General features: G+C 41.1%; 1 protein-coding gene across 3 annotated transcripts in view; it reads left to right on the forward strand.

Annotated features, from left to right (window-relative positions):
• si:ch211-45c16.2 (mitogen-activated protein kinase kinase kinase 13) overlaps positions 1-17,674 on the forward strand; it is a 47,175-nt gene extending 29,501 nt beyond the window's left edge. For all 3 annotated transcript variants that reach the window (XM_026912603.3, XM_053234047.1, XM_026912604.3), the window contains 13 exons: positions 4,427-5,090; positions 6,324-6,507; positions 6,598-6,789; positions 7,498-7,656; positions 7,846-8,004; positions 8,339-8,447; positions 8,800-8,909; positions 9,050-9,166; positions 10,120-10,263; positions 10,758-11,418; positions 12,434-12,504; positions 12,766-13,057; positions 14,288-17,674. In XM_026912603.3, coding sequence (XP_026768404.1) covers positions 4,502-5,090; positions 6,324-6,507; positions 6,598-6,789; positions 7,498-7,656; positions 7,846-8,004; positions 8,339-8,447; positions 8,800-8,909; positions 9,050-9,166; positions 10,120-10,263; positions 10,758-11,418; positions 12,434-12,504; positions 12,766-13,057; positions 14,288-14,389 — 2,889 coding nt within the window. In that variant the 5' untranslated portion in view covers positions 4,427-4,501 and the 3' untranslated portion in view covers positions 14,390-17,674. The remainder of the gene's footprint in view (positions 1-4,426; positions 5,091-6,323; positions 6,508-6,597; positions 6,790-7,497; positions 7,657-7,845; positions 8,005-8,338; positions 8,448-8,799; positions 8,910-9,049; positions 9,167-10,119; positions 10,264-10,757; positions 11,419-12,433; positions 12,505-12,765; positions 13,058-14,287) is intronic.
• The last annotated feature ends 11 nt before the right edge of the window (positions 17,675-17,685 follow it).

The raw sequence follows: 17,685 nt of genomic DNA on the forward strand, positions 1-17,685 counted from the left end.
TATAGAGCTGGTAGAGTACACAGTGAAATGAAACAACGTTCATACACAAAGCTAAATAAAACTACACAGACCTACACATGACTACATGACATACAATTAGTACAACAATTACTAAACAGAACAATAGGCACAGTAAAGGACAGCGCAGTGCTGACCAGTACACAGTTCATTTGTGGAATAAGGAATAATCCACCATAAAACATAAACGAAAAAAGTTAATATAAGGTTAGTGTAATAATGCACATGTGCTGTGATGGACTGTTGTCCCATCCAGAGTGTATTCCTGTCTCAATTCCAGTGTTGCCAGGATCCAGCATGATCCTGATCAGGATAAAGCGCTTACTGGAAGTGAGTGACTACTTAATGTACAAATTATGAAAGATGTTAAAGGAAAGCAAAATGTCTGTCTGCCTTTTACACTTCAGTTTGCAAAGGGAAGACGTAACACATAATAGTGTATTTTTTTTTTTTTTTTCAAAAATTTGTTACATTGCAGCCTTGCTATAAAATGAATTTCCTTTTTTTCCCCCTCATTACTCTTAAAAATTACTCCATAATGAATACAACTAACACATATGTTTTGTTAAATTAGTAAAATACACGATGTATTCTGACTCGTTGCTGTGACACTTGATTTTTAATACAACTACAACTTTGTGAATACCTGCTTGTGTTTTCATTATAGAGTGTTCTTTGCAGATGTGAAAAAAAATGAATGCAATTTGTGAAAAAGACTGTATGATAACACAAAGATGAAAACAGTGAAGGGATGTGAATACTTTCTGAATGCACTGTATCTGAAACTTGGTACTGAAATACACAAATAGAGAAACTCAAAATGAATGTAATGCAGAAAAAAAAATATTTATAGAAACATTTTAAAAGCAAACACATGCTGTCAATTTATGTACAACAATTCATGCTAGTTTAACTTGCTTTACTAAATATCATTGTCAAGAGTATATACTGTATATGAGTAGTTCAGTGTCCTTAATAATAAAAAAACACCTGGTGGATTGATTTGATTTTATTGATTATATGGAAATGTGAAATTATGTGGAAATAGGAGCATAGAATTTAACAGTTATTTGCAGTGAATGCCCAGTGCTTATTTGTTGTGCGAGGTATGTTTCTGATTTTGTCTAGATTAAGCGCACTTGTTAGGGATGATACGGTTATGCCATATGCCAAGTTTCTAGTTTCTACTGACACAACACAGATCTTGTATTGAACATAAGAAAGAACTTGACTTAGAGCCACCTGTCACATAAAATGGCATAGCGTCAGCTTTATTACTAAAAGGATGTGAGTATCGGATCAATATCGGATCAATATCGGATATGGGCTGATGGAGAGCTAACCTCAGTATCATATCAGAAATGGAAAAAAGTGTCATCTTTACATTCCTACCGGTGTAGGAGTGTGTCTTACTGCATTGGAGGTGTGTTTGGCAGGACTTTAGATAATTCACCCAGGGTGTAATGCAGCTCGGAGCATCAGCACTGGCCCCAGGGTGGAATTACACACACACACACACACACACAGAGAGGAAGGGATTTCTGCGTTACCTGAGCGAGAGAGAGAGAGCGCTCTGGTTGCGTCCTGCACTCTCAGTTGTGCGCTGAGAGCTTGAGAGCTGAGCTTGCATTATTGATGCCTTCTACTGGTCCATCACTCACACCCACTGATCAGGTTACACACACACACACAGCATTGTGCCTCTCCCCATCACTACCAACTGTATGTGTGTGTGTGTGTGAAAGGAAAGAGTTCTATCCAGTTACTCCCCTGTGCAGATTAACGCTACTGGAACCAGAGCCTATTCTTCTGAGAAGAGGAGAGACAGTTCACTCACCTTGTGCGTGTGCATGCATGCAAGTGTGTGTGTGTGTGTGTGTGTGTGTGTGTGAGATAATTTAGGAATGTGTGTGATCATGTGTAGTTCATAGGTCCTGCTCTGACTGCACTGCTCAAACAAAAGGACAGGGCAGTTTATCTCTTTGGCACAACTCTTTCCACTCCTTCCTTTTCCTCTCCTATGTTCATGTGTGATAGATGTCGCTTGGTGCAGTCACGTGTTTGTTGCCGTGGCCTTGTTTCACAAACTCGCCCATCAGGACATGGCCTCATTATCTCTACCTCCCACGGAGTTTCATATGTTTGTTTAGACAACCTTCTACAAACATGATTATTATGAAAGTTTCATCAAAACCCCCGCTTACTGGATTAAACTTTAAAAACACATTGCAAAACTTTCCTTCATCCAGGGGCAGAATTGAGTTGCTATGGATGGATTAGTGTACGGTGTATAAACTTTGTCTAGAAAGTAGGCTAAGAATTGAAGTGTTGAATCACATGACTGCTTGTAGTGGCAACCAGCTGACCCTCATGTGCGGTATTGTCAGTTTCTGTTTTCTCTATACACATACAGTGTATACACACGGGTGAAAGGAAATTCCGGTGCCACGCTGTTATGCCATGGAGGCATTTTGATTAAATTCCTCCCTTATTGCAAATCAATCTAGCAAAGAATAAAGGACAAAAAATCAAAGGATAAAAAATTTCTATCGTGATGTTCTGTCATGTTTTTTTGTTCCAGCATGAACAAAAAAACGCTTCTATCCACATGGCTCGAGGGCTCACTGAATGGTTTGATGAGGTTGAAGTGATGTAAATTATATGCCTAGGGCCTTCACAGTCATCAGATTTCAACCCAATCAACCACTTATGGGAGTGTATTAGACAGCGTTCTCCACCATCATTATCAAAACACTAGCTGAAGGAATATCTTTTGGAAAGCTGTTAATACATCCCATCCAGTTCCAGAGAAGTGTAGAATTATTTTATATGGATATTGACGTTTTCCTCACTGTGCCTGGGGGCAAAATACACTTGCTCTTGCTTCTTCCAGGTTGTTTTAAACCTTTAAACCTCTTTATTACTAATCCCATAATATTATTAATTATACCTGGTGAGCAAACTTTTATTTCATTTGGGAATTTGGCCTCCTAAACATTCAGGGAACTATAACTGACACGTATTCGGATTTATATTTCATAAGCATTTCTAACAGTGCCAATAAATGTGACATCTGTATTTTTGTTTTTCTTAGAATAAATTTATTTCAATTAAAGATTAGATCTGTATCGTAGGTTCACTATGAGATTAAGTTAATTAACCACAAAACCATGTTACACATCTTTACCAAGGGTGCCAATAATTCTGGAGCTTACTGTATTTGAAGTGCAGTAGTGCATAGTTAAGTCTCATACCAGAATGCAATCTCCTTAATATATGTGTGTTAAGTGCTAAACCCTGATTATTATTTTTTTTAGATTTTTTTTTTATTATTATTATCATTTTTTCCCCATGTCTGCGGCTTTTTTTGTTTATTTCCCGCTGATCTCAGGTCTGATGTACGACCTGCACCTCATATCTACGCAAATAAAAATGTAATTCATCGTGCAGAGTTTGTGTACCTTTGCGTTCGACAGGTTCCTTTAAGGTGGACTTTAGCCCGATTGTACTCTGTTTACTCAAGACAGCAGGAGGTTTGTTGTAATCAGTGTTGCTGTGTTCTACAGCTGAAGCTCCTGTTGTTTAATAATAACTCAGGGGGCTGATAATAAAACCCATACATTGGCTGAGAACATGGCAGCTGTGGGGGCGTGCTCTGCCTACATCCTCTTGGCTCTGCCTACATCCTCTTTAAGTGCAGTGCTCATGGATTTACCGTGGGGTTTATTTCTCCGCCGATGAGACCAAAATAAGCTTCCTTCTGGGAACCTGTGTCTTGTGTAACCACACAAGCAGATAATGTAGTGTGGGTGTGTTTCTCTGTTAGACTACTGGTTGGACTGTGTGCGCCAGATGTTTAGTCCTTATTTCTCCTGGCTGCTTAATCCCTGTGCTGCAGTGTCCAAACCAGCCAAGTATAGATTTGAACAAACGCGTCCTGGGCACTGGCCCTCTATCCCTCACTCTCCCTGTTCCGTCTTTCAGGTTTAAAAAGATCATCATTAACATAAGCTCTTCCAATCCCATAGACTATGGATATGCGAATACTGGAGATTAAACTGGTTCTGTGTCCAAAATAATATCCTACTCCCTATTCCCTACAAGTGCACTATCACTGCTCTGCATCCTCTAGGCTATGTTGTTTGGACACTAACATTTTGCAGTGCATTGTGGGATTTCAGGAGTGTAATACCCAATCTATGCTATGAGATGATTTATAAAATGGTAAAATTCCTTGAATAATGCACTATGTAGTAAAAGAGTAAAAATTGATCTACAGTGGATTTATGTTTAAACTTTTCAGTTAACACATTTAAGAACAGTGCAAAACACAGCCATGCTGATTTCTCTCTCTCTCTCTCTCTCTCTCTCTCTCTCTCTCTCTCTCTCTCTCTCTCTGTATGTTTAGGTCTCCTGATCTCGAGCCGAAGTTTCCGTTATTAAAGCCTCTTAGCCCACCCTCTCTGTTGTCGGGCAGCTGCCCATGCACATGCACGGCACCATGGGTAGCTCCCCAGAGGTGCTGTCCTGGACCTCTTGCCCCAGCCTGCTGGTGGGAAAGCTCAAAGAAGAGCTCAAGCTCACTGTGGTGGGAGACGCTCTGAAGAAAGCCAATACCAACAATTCCCCTTCTCCCCAAGCCCCACCACCTGCCCCTCCTCCACAGATCATCACAGACCTGGCTCCGCCTACCAGCCTCCCCGTGCCCCTGCAGCCAGGCCGAGACGACGACTTGGGCGTGAGCGGTAGCAGCCCACCCTGCACGGCGCTCAGCGAGGACTCGAGCCGAGAGCAGGGCCACTTCGAGAACAGTGTGCTGCAGCTGCAGGAGCATGAAGAGGAACACCACGCTGAGCATGAAGAGCACGGTTCCTGCGGGGAAGAGGGCAACGAGGACGGAGGCTGTAACATGGAGCACGCTGACCAGCATCATCATGACGATATCAAACTTCACTTCCATCGAGCCAACACGGGCGGAGGCGGCTTCCTGGAAGGCTTGTTCGGCTGCTTAAAGCCTGTGTGGAATATCATAGGGAAGACGTACTCGACAGATTACAAGCTTCAGCAGCAAGGTGACTGTGTGTTTCTAGTGTTTGCAAGTCGTACTCATGCACCAGTTATAGAGATTGGTATTCAGATTTTTTAACACATTCGCGTTTAAAACTGATCTTTTAGTACTGCCGTGAAGTCAAATAGTTGCAGATAGTTAGGCGTCACAGCACTGAACCTCACTTTGCATCCAGTCGGTAGATTCTTAGAGGACGGTGTGGTACCTGGATACTCACAGCTGTGAAACACACATGCTTAGATAGCTAGCTTGATTATATGGGTAATATTAGTGATGCTATAGTTTGACAATTTTGGTTACATTTAAATAAATTTCTGTATAGGCCAATGTAAATCCCACTGTTATCTACTTGTGATAAATACAAACAGTTAACTAGCTGGCTTTGTTAGCAGATGTTAGTGATATTAGGCAAGGAGGCCTAATGTCATTGATATGGTGAGGTTTTGTGTAAGGATATATTTGCAGTGTCAGTGTTGGTAGTGATGGTAGGTAAGATTTCAGGCATGGGAAAGTCTTCAGGTTTTGTGTAAGGATATATTTGAAGTGTCAGTGTTGGTAGTGATAGTAGGTAAGATTTCAGGCATGGGAAAGTCTTCAGGTTTTGTGTAAGGATATATTTGAAGTGTCAGTGTTGGTAGTGATAGTAGGTAAGATTTCAGGCATGGGAAAGTCTTCAGGTTTTGTGTAAGGATATATTTGAAGTGTCAGTGTTGGTAGTGATGGTAGGTGATTTCAGGCATGGGAAAGTCTTCAGGTTTTGTGCTTTCCGGGTTCATGTCATCATGAAAAGCTTTGTCTTTTTTCTTATTAATTTCAAGAGAGAAAAATAAGAGGCTGGTGAGGAAACAGCTGTTTGTAGCTGCTATAAAGTAAGTGATAACAGGAACTAACTTGTCTCATGGATATAAATGTTGATTATTTTCCTATAACTTGTACCATCTGCCTTGTTTTATTTCTTACACAATAGACACACTAGCCAGCTTAGATGGGGAGTAAACTCTGTCTAGGGCTCCATGTAAAAGGTTCAGATTTGCTCTTGACTTTTTTCCATTTACTTAGCTTCCAGCAGTTTAATTTAAGCAGCTTTTCTGATTACAGTTTGTGTTTATATGGCAGGAAATGAAAAATCACCTTTTCATTCACATTGATGCGATGACCTAGCGATATCAGCTGTGGCAGAATTCATTGTTTTGATTGGTCGGATGCATGTTAACACTGTTCGTTGATTGGTTTGTAGATGTGTGGGAGGTTCCTTTCGAAGAGATCTCCGAGCTGCAGTGGTTGGGAAGTGGAGCTCAGGGCGCCGTCTTCCTGGGAAAGTTCCACTCCGAAGAAGTGGCCATCAAGAAGGTCCGAGAGCAGAAAGAGACAGACATCAAACACCTCCGCAAACTGAAGCACCCCAACATCATCGGTTTCAAGTACGACCCATGAACAAGTCTTGCGTTTTTAATCACTTTTTCAAATGCACATTTTCTGACTTGCATGTGTTGCTTCATTTCTCTCTGTAGGGGTGTTTGCACACAGGCTCCGTGTTACTGCATTATCATGGAGTACTGTGCTCAGGGGCAGCTGTACGAGGTACTCAGGGCAGGGAGGAAGATAACTCCCCGTCTCCTAGTGGACTGGGCATCGGGCATCGCCAGCGGCATGAACTACCTACACCTCCACAAGATCATCCACAGAGACCTCAAATCACCAAAGTAAGCTCCTCTTAGCATCTAATCGACAACTCCCCTGAACTCCACTGCTTTAGTAAAAGAGCTGTAACATCTCAACAAAAAAAAAATCGTCAAACAAAGGTCATTTATGCCATTATCTGGTATACTGTTTATCGCAGTATTTATAATAGTTCTGGGAAGTTCATGGTTTGATAGTTGTGTATTGTTCATGTTGCTTTGTGTTGCTGAGTCTACTCCACCTTATTCAGAAATCATATTCAGTGGCTGAAGATTATCAGATCGTTATCAGCCTCTGTTTCAGGCATTATTCTGACAGTTAATGTCACTTTTCTTTTATTATTTGCTGTATCTTGTATTGATTTTGTATTAGATCAGCTTAAAAAGATTAAAAATTACAAAAAAAAAAAAAGATTAAAAAAATAAAAATTAAAAAGATTGAACAAAGTTTGATTAAAAATTTAGTTTGTGAAACCAGGAAGTAGTTGAATGTTATATTTTTATTGAAGGCAGTTTTGTGTGAAACTTGTGAAAAGGTAAGCTTGTATGTCAAACCGGAACCTTGCCCTTGGGAACGAGATGTTCAGCTTGTGATCTGGAATGTTGTAAATACAAACAGCATTATTAATGAACAGTAACCATCAGTAGAGTTTGACCTTGTCATTTCTTTGGGTATTCAAGGATAAAAATAATAAAACATTCATCAACAAACTTGGCTTGTTCCCTCTTTAGTGTGTTAGTCACTCATAACGATGTTGTGAAGATCTCTGACTTTGGGACATCCAAAGAGCTGAGTGATAAGAGCACTAAGATGTCATTTGCTGGTACGGTGGCCTGGATGGCTCCAGAGGTGATCCGCAACGAGCCTGTATCTGAGAAAGTAGACATCTGGTAAGTGTCCCTGAATGCCCTGCATTAAGAAGTTCAGTGCTTACATTACTTCTGCTTCATCGACCTTACCTTGTTTACATAAAAGCAATTTTTTTGACATGGCTCATTAGTGCCATGTAATCAGCTGGTGTTATGTAAGCTCACAAGTCCTTGGAATGTAAGTGTAAATGTTTCATGTTTGTTCTCTAGGTCATTTGGTGTGGTGTTATGGGAGCTCCTGACCGGAGAGATCCCCTATAAAGATGTGGATTCCTCGGCCATTATCTGGGGCGTAGGGAGTAACAGTCTGCACCTTCCTGTGCCCTCGACCTGCCCTGACGGCTTCAAAATCCTCATGAAGCAGACATGGTGACTGCAGCTCTGATAAAAACTCTTACTGATTGATTTCTCATTGATTTTTCACTCTCCATCTTTTTTTTTCCTCCACATATATTAGTTTATGCATGAATATGATTCTTTCTTTCAAACACAATGTTGAAAGCATTAGTGAAAAATAGTTACTAACAAACACTTGTGCATGTTACTTACTATCTTCTTAAGGGCTTGAAATGAGGCAACAGACTTCCTTCTGTAATTACACAATTACCTAATTTGCATGTTGCAAATCTGATGGATATTAGACCAGTGAAAATAGAAATAATGATAATGAATAATAAATATAATTCTCGCCTCCTGTCTATAGGCAGGGTAAACCCAGAAACAGGCCATCATTCAGACAGATCCTGCTGCACCTGGACATCGCCTCTGCAGACGTGCTGGGAGCCCCCCAGGAGACGTACTTTAAATCTCAGGTTTGTCTTTATAAATATCAACAGTGCACACACAGCTTAAATTGCCAGTGTTTAGGATGTAGAATGAAGTACTGGCACAGTAGGTAGTGTTCTTGCCTCACAGCTCCAGGGTAACAAATCCTGAGCTCAGGTTTCTCTTTGTGTGGAGTTTCATATGTTCTTACCAGGTCTGTGTGAGTTTCCTCTGGGCTCTTAGGGTTCCTCCCACCTACCAAAAACATGCCAGTTGGTGGATTGGCTACTGGCCAGTTTACCAACATTATAGTTACACCGTTACTTGCATTACCTGCAGAGTGATGTAGTTGAATAATTGCTCAACGGAACCATGCATGTGTTTGCATGTGCTTATCAGGCGGAGTGGAGAGAGGAAGTGAAAAAGCATTTTGAGAAGATAAAAAGTGAAGGAACATGCATCCACCGTTTGGATGAGGAACTTATACGGCGCAGAAGAGATGAACTCAGGTCAGCTACTGACCCTGCTGCTACAGAATACGCAGTGATTTTATATATTTTTAAAATCGTACTGTAATGACATTACAAAGTGCCACCTTTCCAAGACTCTCTCTAACCCTGTCTACTGTATATTCTTCTTGCTCTCTTAGGCATGCACTGGACATTCGAGAGCATTATGAGAGGAAGCTAGAGAGGGCTAACAACCTGTACATGGAGCTGAGTGCAATCATGCTGCAGCTAGAAGTGCGAGAGAAAGAGCTCATGAAGTAGGTGCACGTTACCAACTCACCATCTCACTGTTTGACCGCACTGGAAAAGCTGGAAATCTCTAACATCAGCAGCGCTGAGTTTCAATCTATAACTGTAGCCTAGTAATTAGAGATTGGCTGTGGTGTTCAGAAGTTCAATCAAAAGCCAGACGATTTTTTTCTAATCTACAGGACTGTGCTTGAAGACAAGACGTGCTTCCAAAGCATTCATTTTCTTATTGTAGGAATTATTTATAGTCTCCTGTTTTCACAAAATTTATATAAACTCGATAATGTTAGAGCATTAAGGCATCACATGGATAAACCACTAACCCAAACCACAACCTTAATTTTCATAACTTTTAATATGAATTCATATGAATTTGTCAGTGTCTTGTACATAAGATAAGATAAGATGACTCCATGTAAAAAATATTTTCATGTTTCCCATCTAAAACATAACACAATCATAATAGGCCTATTGTTGTGTTCTTCAAAAAAAAAAATTGTGCAAACAGAAATTACTTTTTACTTTCCAGAGCTAATCTTATTATACTTTCGTACCTTGGGGAGAAAAATAACAGTGAGACTCTACTTCTTGAACTGTATATTCTTGCCATGCGGGTGTTCAGAATTCATTTCAGGTGTAATGACTAGGAGATTTACTGCAAGTGCATAAATCTCAAGTGTGGCCTGTGTTGTCCAAGTCCAAACGTCTCGGTGCAATTCTAATTTAATTTGATCTCTTTACATATCAACCCCAGCTTAGCCTCAGCTCAGCCTTACCTTTAATAATTTTTTTATTATTATTATTCCCTAGGATTCCAAATCTTCACCTTTCTGCACTTACTGTTAGCTTAGCTGTTTCATTGTTAGCTGTAGCTGTGATTAGATCTTTAAAAACAGTATCTGTGTTTGTAAATGTTATTCTAATTACCGGCCCTGACTCACTGTGCTGTTGTTTCGAGCAGAAGGGAGCAAGCTGTGGAGAAAAAATACCCCGGCACATACAAACGCCACGTGGTGCGACCCATCGTCCGACCCAACGCTGTCGAGAAGCTCATCAGGAAGAAAGGCAGCGTGAACCACAAACCTGGCACACAGACTCCCAAGAGGTAGCTATTATGCAGTGTATTTGTCAGTTACACAGTTTGGAAAATGGCTTTCTGCACACACTGCTTCAAAACTGAATGCGTCAGGCGAAGTAATCATGCGGTTTGTAATGTAGTTTTAGAGCTGTCTGCTGTCTCTGAGGTGAAATGCAATTACGATATTAAAAAAAAAAACCCTTTGGTGAAACTGTGGAGGCCTTGTGAGTTGCCTAAAATAAAGACAGCAGGAAGAATCATTGCATTGCAGTGTTACAAATTTTTAAGATAACCTATACAGAATTATATTTACGAGGTATAGTAATAGTTTTAAACACTGCAAACTACATCTTTAAATTTTGTCTTCCTCTGTCTGAATGGTTATAATGCCATGTATACTTATCATGCTGCTGTAACACAAGAATTTCCCTCATGGGATCAATAAAATCTATCTATCTATCTATCGATCTATCTTAGGTTTTAATGTATCACTACTTGATCATATATTGCCTCTTCTGTAGGCCTGATCTGCTGCGCTCTGATGGAATCTCCAGTGTGGAGGCTTTCCCAGTGTCCTCTCCTCTCTCAGGCAGCCCAAGGGTTTCTACTCCTCCTGGGAAAGCACGCTACCGCAGCAAACCACGCCACCGCCGCACCAACAGCAAGGGCAGCCACAATGAGTTTCCCGGGGTCCTAAAGCCCAATGTCAACACGGCTGAGGAACAGCAACCACTGCAGCCTCAGCAATACCATCATAATCATCACCATCATCACCATCACCAATACCCTCATCAGCTACCACCTGAGAGCCCTCTGCTCCCTTTGCAGAGGCGAGACAACGCAGCAGCCACATGCGCCAGCGAGCTACGCTACTTTGGCCCTGCCGCAGCACTACGCAGCCCTCACACTGAGCACCTTCAGCACTCCAGCCCCGACCTCATCAACACCACTCTGGAGGCCGATGCACGGCAACATGCAGCCACCGGGCCAGCTGCACTCTGCCCCTGCTGCCAGGGTCACCCACTGCCTGGGTGCCCGCGGTGCCAGGACATGTTGCCTGACTGCTCTCTGGTCAGTACACGTGAGGGTCCAGACAGAGAAGGTATGGAGGGACAGCAACAGCCAGAGCAAGCTGGCTCTCCACAGAACAGCCTCCCGCGCTCCCTCAGAACACTCAGCAAGGTGAGTTTTCAAAGGGAGAGCTTATAAGTATGTATGGAGTGGTGTGATATGACTATCATGGCCTATATGGACAAAGGTTGGTGGACAGGTAGTGAGGTCAGGCACTGATGTTGGGTGAGGAGGCGCTTGAGTTCTTCCACTCCATCCTTGGCAAACCATGTCTTCATGGAGCTCGCTTTGTGCACAGGAGCATCGTCATGCTGGAGCAGGTTAGGGCCTCTTAGTTCCAGTGAAGGGAAATTGTAATGCTACAGCATATAAAGACATCCTATCCAGTTGTGCGCATTAAACTTTGTGGCAACGGTTCAGGGAAGGACCACATATGCCTGTGATGATCAGGTGTCCATATACAGTGTATACATGGTCAAAATTAAGCAGATATTAATATTTATAGTCAATAATGGCTTTACTGATTTTGAAACTGAAACATCATTATAAAAACATGCCACTCTCACAATGATCAGCTGTGTCACACAGTGTCTGAGTGGTGCTTACCAAAGGTTTCACCCTTGTCAAAAATTAGCAAGTTAGAATCCCTACAATGCAACAGCAATGCAATATACCTTACAGAAGTACTGTTTGCACACACACACACCTCACTCAAATCACATTCTTGGAGCAGTTAGCACCACCTAGCTCCCTATAGTGTATTGGTTGGATATTCAAAATAGCATGGAATTGATGTTTCTTATGAAGAAACCTCATCTGTGCATTATTAGCATGAATTGCAGCGATGTAATGAAAATTATGTCTATAGGACCTTAAAATCAGTCCCGAATGTATCAGCCAAAATATATACAGATCAGGCCTGAATGTGTGCTACTGAAAGGGACTTTGTTGTTTTTTTTGTTTTGTTTTTTTGATGCTAGCTGAATTGTATGGTGCATTTCCTGCAGCCATTACTATTTCTTCCCTGTGTGTGAGCGAGGTTACGGTAAAAGATAATGTTATCTTGGTTAAGTGTGTGTGTTATGTGTAGATGCGAGAGTGAGCTAACAGTCTGCTTCCTTGTCAGGCTGGGGATGACTCATCTGAGGAAGAGGAGGGAGAGGTTGACAGTGAAGTGGAGTTTCCACGGAGACAGAGGTGATGAGTTGCTCTGCATTTATTAATAATTGACAATCAGTATGCTCTTTATGTGCGCTGACTTTTCTTCCAGGCTGCATTAGGAGCGCTGATTTAATTCTCATTGATCAAACCCATACAGTACATTTACGTGCAGTAAATAATATAATGTACATGTATTAAAATACGGTATGACTATTTTATTTTTTCATGCAGATGTTAGATGTTGGATAAACTATTTAATCCTGTAATGCTCATTTAACTGCTGTGTGACGTCTACAGGCCTCACCGCTGCATGAGCAGCTTTCAGTCGTACTCGACGTTCAGCTCGGAGAATCTGTCTGTGTCGGATGGGGAGGAGGGAAACACGAGCGAGCACTCACACAGCGGACCTCTAGAGGCACTGAGCGCCAGTCAGGAGGAGCAGCTGGACGAGCTGCTTTCACACACACCAGAGATCCCCATCGACATCTCCACACAGTCTGACGGGCTCTCTGATAAAGAGTGTGCTGTGCGCCGGGTCAAGACTCAGATATCCCTGGGCAAGCTGTGTGCGGACGAACATAGTTATGAGGTTAGCATTTCTGCACCACTGTTTCAGCTTAATACAGGGTTCCTGTGTGTCATGGAAAAATGAGAAAATGAATGATCAGGTGTTCGGGGAATAATAGAGAGGTTCTGGAAAAATATAAAGAGAAAATCCACTAATGTAAATTAGAGCAAGTTTGTCCCTGAATGCACACTACCTTGCTGTAAGTAGTGTGTAATGTTACAAAAGCCATTATTTAAGTAAGGAATAATACATGATGGGACATGCTGTTATAGGAAAGTAATCAACCCCGGGGGTAGTGTGATGCAATCCAATGCAAAGCGGACCACCTCAAAGTTGTTTATTTTCCAATAACAGCGCATTCTGAAGTATTGTATCCGCTCACGCCACATCAATTTGCCAACGATTTCTTTTATTTATTAAAGAGCAATACATGATACTGGTTTATTCATTTATAATTTCATTTAATATTTAACACCTGCAAGACAAGTGACTTTCTGTTCTCACTTGATATCGCAGCTATAAATAGTTGTGTTGACTATGACTGTTGCAAAGCACTGACACTGGAGACTCCTTCCAAAATAAACTTCACCATATCAACAGTTACAGACAGTTTTTTTAATCCATTTGTGGAAAATCCACCATACAATTCCCTGTCTAATTTGGTACTATAGAAGTAATAACATATTAGCACAAGTGAATTAATATAAATCTGACATTTGTCTTGTATCCAAAACTACTGTTAGAGCTGCTGTAAAAGAATTAACAACACCTTCTGACCAGTCAGATTCGAGAATTCAGCAGCGCTGTAGTATAAAATGCAAATACTGGTCATTGACGAAGAAGATCCTGCTTAAAATGCGTAAGCATCACACATATTGGCAAGCATTTTTTTTGCTAGCTAATGCCAGACAGCTTTGTTGGGTCCAACTGCATGTCATTCATTCTCAGCTCGATGCGAAATATAATGTTGTAGGAGGTGTAGGCTATTATTTATGAAAATCATGTACATGACAGCTGTTGCTTAGAATAAATCGTCAGAAAATATCCTGGAAAATAATGTTTGGAAACCCTGTAAATATCTCCATATCATTATGATTCTGTAGCCGATGCAATATTATAACAAGCTGAGTATAACTAGAGAGAAAATGTATTCAGATGCAGACGTTTGTGTTTTCACATCATTAAATCTCTATTTCTGTCTCTCTGTCTCTATTTCTGTCTCTCTTTCTCTCTTTCGCCTCTTTCCCTCAGAATCCGCTGCACTTCGGTGATTCAGACTGCGACTCTTCAGAAGCCGAGTGCTCCGACGCCACCATCAGGAACAAGCAGCCGTGTGCTCCCTCTTCCTGGTGAGCTCCTCCTACGGTCCCACCTTCTGGGAGGAAGACCATCGCAATAACTGGGGCCTGCTGTAAAAGACCACGCCCCTTTGCTCATTCAGTCCCCGCCCTCTATCTCAAGCCCCACCCATCCGAGTAAGCTCAGGCAACTCTGGACTGACAATGTAGCTAGTGTAACATTCATAATTTATTTTTCTGCATTCAAGGTGAAGAAAACAAAAAAAAAAATCAGGAGGTCTTTTAAATTCTAGCCTAGAACAAAAGGACAAAAATGAAGGAGTGTATTGGGTTGGAATGGAACAAAAGGTGCAAACTCTCAACCACAAACATGGCGATCAAGGATTTTTTTGTGTGTGTGTGTGTGTGTGTGTGTGTGTGTGTGTGTGTGTGTGTGTGTGTGTGTGTGTGTGTGTGTGTGTGTGTGTGTGGTGGAGAGTATAATAAAGATCACTCTGATTAAACATGGGACCCTTTAATAGAAACGCAAGCAGCCAGATCTGCCCTTTTTGGCTAAGACGCTAAGACTCGCTAGCTACCTGGTAAAGCTTGAGTTTATAATAAATGATGCCCTGGGACATCAGGGTCACTCCGGTTTGAGCACCAGCATGAACAGCACCTGTCCGTCCTCTCTCGTTTTTTTCATCTCTCCATCTCTTATTTCTAACACCACAGACGCATGTGGAGTCTCAGCATGCCAGTTGGACCAACCAATCAGACTTTGCTGCTGAGTTTCTCAGACACACAGTGGAGCACCAACTCGCTTTCAAAATGACGCACAACAGAATTTGTGTGAGAAATCCCTGAAATCAGTGTTGAAGCTGGAGAAAACCAGTCCAATGTTCCTCTCACCTCAGGCCTGAACTCGGAAGGATTATGAGACTGGAAGATGACGATAACACATTCCTCTTCCTGTGCGGATCTGTGTCTAGACCCAAGTTTCTCAAAAAAGCCCTGTACTTCTATTCTTTAATCTCATCTCAGTTTTTCCATTCAAGGTCATTTGTATATTTAATGATTTAGTTGATGTGAAGATGCAGCAGCCCCTTAAATCCCTCAGGACTTGGCGTAATTTGTTCTGTTTTTGTTCGTATATAAAGTGAGACTGAATGTCTAGTGTGAGGCACGTGCCTTCGGACACACTCTAAAGGTTCAGCAATAATGCAGGTTCCGCTCAGGCTTAGGAGAATCTCGCTCAGGAGGACTGTCTAGCTGGCTGGACAGATGCACTGGCAAGTTGTAGTGACGCAAGGTAGTTATAGGAGAAGCCGCATTTTAAAAAGCGTCTATTTTTGAGACATTTGTGTTGCTCTGAATCACCTCCTGCGTTTTACTGATTTGATGCTCAGGTTAAGTTAACTGCACAGTGCAGCTCTTTTCTTCAGCGTACTAGCAGTGGCACTCCACTAGGGGGAGACAGATCTGTGTGTTGTGTTGCTGTGATAGAAAACCAAGCAACGTTCCTTTTATATTCGTCTAAATACTAGGAGTATGTTTTATTAGGGTTAGCAGTAGTCATTTAGATTCCCTACTAATATAACCTGTTCTTACGTTCACAAAATGAGGGATGCTGCATCTTTTATCACTGATAATATACTGTATTCATTACCCGTGTGTGTTTTTGGTGTGTGTGCGTGTGTATGTTTGTGTAATAGTTTAGACAGGACGGCCAGTTGAACTTTAAATGGATTAAGTCAGGTTAGACTGACGGATAGCTCATGAGAGAGAGTGAGGGTGTATATTTTATTTTCCTGATTTTACAGGGTTTGTTCGTATGTTGAAGTCTTACACCCGAATGCATTTGCAGCAAATGAACAAAGCAAGAAGTTCAACACCTAACCCTGTTTACTTAATCCTGTTTGAGACGAATCTTATTTCCAGTTTGTATTCTCTGACCAGCACGATTCAGATTGGATGACAAAACGATTTCAGTCTGAATGAGAAGGACTTGTGAGGCTTTGTCTGGTAACCAGTGAGCCAGGACAACTTATGGACACACACCAACCTCATTTCTCTTGTTTACGTCTTTAAAAAGCTTCTGTGATTTATTCCACAGAAATCAGACAGGTATTGAGAGTAAAGTACAATAATGTCTTTCCATCTGCAGCACTATAATGTTTTCTGTATAGTTATAATTATTTGTTGTGTTAATTTAATTTAATTTAATTTCTCTTCCTTTTCTTTTTGTAGCTGGCCTACACGGTCTTTGGATTAATTTATTTTGGACTACTAGCAAGTTTAGAATCATGTTAGTTTTCCTAATCATATCGATTTTTTTTTTCTCATATCATTATTATTTTGTGAAGTATTTCTGGAAGGAGAGGGTTCAGTCTTTTTCTGAGTGAACAACTTTGTTAAAACTAGAGCTGGAAAGAGTTGAGATTCTGAAATCATGTTTCCGTCTGCTTCAGTATTTTGGATCTGGCTATCGTTTCATCTAAGAGAGCTCAAGTAATAAAATCCCCCACAGTTTCTCTTTCCAGAGAGATAATGAAATCATTAGCACCTGATTCTGACTGTAGGTTGAACAGCTTAGATGAGGACTTGCTTAAGACATTCGGTCTTCATTATTCAGTGGTATTTGTCAGCTTAAATACTGAAGCTCGGAGATGCGAGCAGAGTCCCAGCATCAGTCCTGTTTAATTAGCACATGTAATTCAAGTAACATGATCAATTACTGGGTAACAGTTTCTTCTCAGTGCTTGACTTGCACAAGTTTGGGCATTTTGCTCAGTGCTGTTGGTTTAGTAAATTAGCTCAGTAATGTGCTAACAATATACCTATTAACATAAGGGGTTTCTTATTGCACCTGTAAGCAAAGATTGGATAAAAAATAGACAGAGTTCTCTTTAGTGTGTTATTTGCCATACTGTCTGTATTTCATAATCTGGCAGATAAAGTCTGAATGCTCTCAGTATTTAAATCAGGAAGAAACTGTACTATGAAGTCAGATTTTTACCAACTTTACAAACATCTCGCTGTATCACGTCTCTGTTTCTCAGTACGCTCATCTTATTCCTTCCCACATTTTTCTCATTCCGTTTTCAACTAATGCATAAACAGTTATTTTGTTATAAACTATTTTTGTGCAGGATGTGTTAAAACTCTGAGCTATTTTTCTTCTCCTCCAGTATGTTTCTTACTCATGTCCCGCCTTCCCTTTCCCTATCTTGAATGGCATTCTGATCAACCAACCCTGACGGTTTCCTGTATTAGCCTGTGTACAGTGCAGTGGGAGCAGGAAGGAATAAAATCAAAGCAAACAACTGCATGGAATAAAACGCTGATGTACTGTATCAAACTCTCTCGCCT

This window comes from Pangasianodon hypophthalmus, chromosome 5 (genome assembly GCF_027358585.1).
Source record: "Pangasianodon hypophthalmus isolate fPanHyp1 chromosome 5, fPanHyp1.pri, whole genome shotgun sequence".
NCBI classification, from domain to species: domain Eukaryota; kingdom Metazoa; phylum Chordata; class Actinopteri; order Siluriformes; family Pangasiidae; genus Pangasianodon; species Pangasianodon hypophthalmus.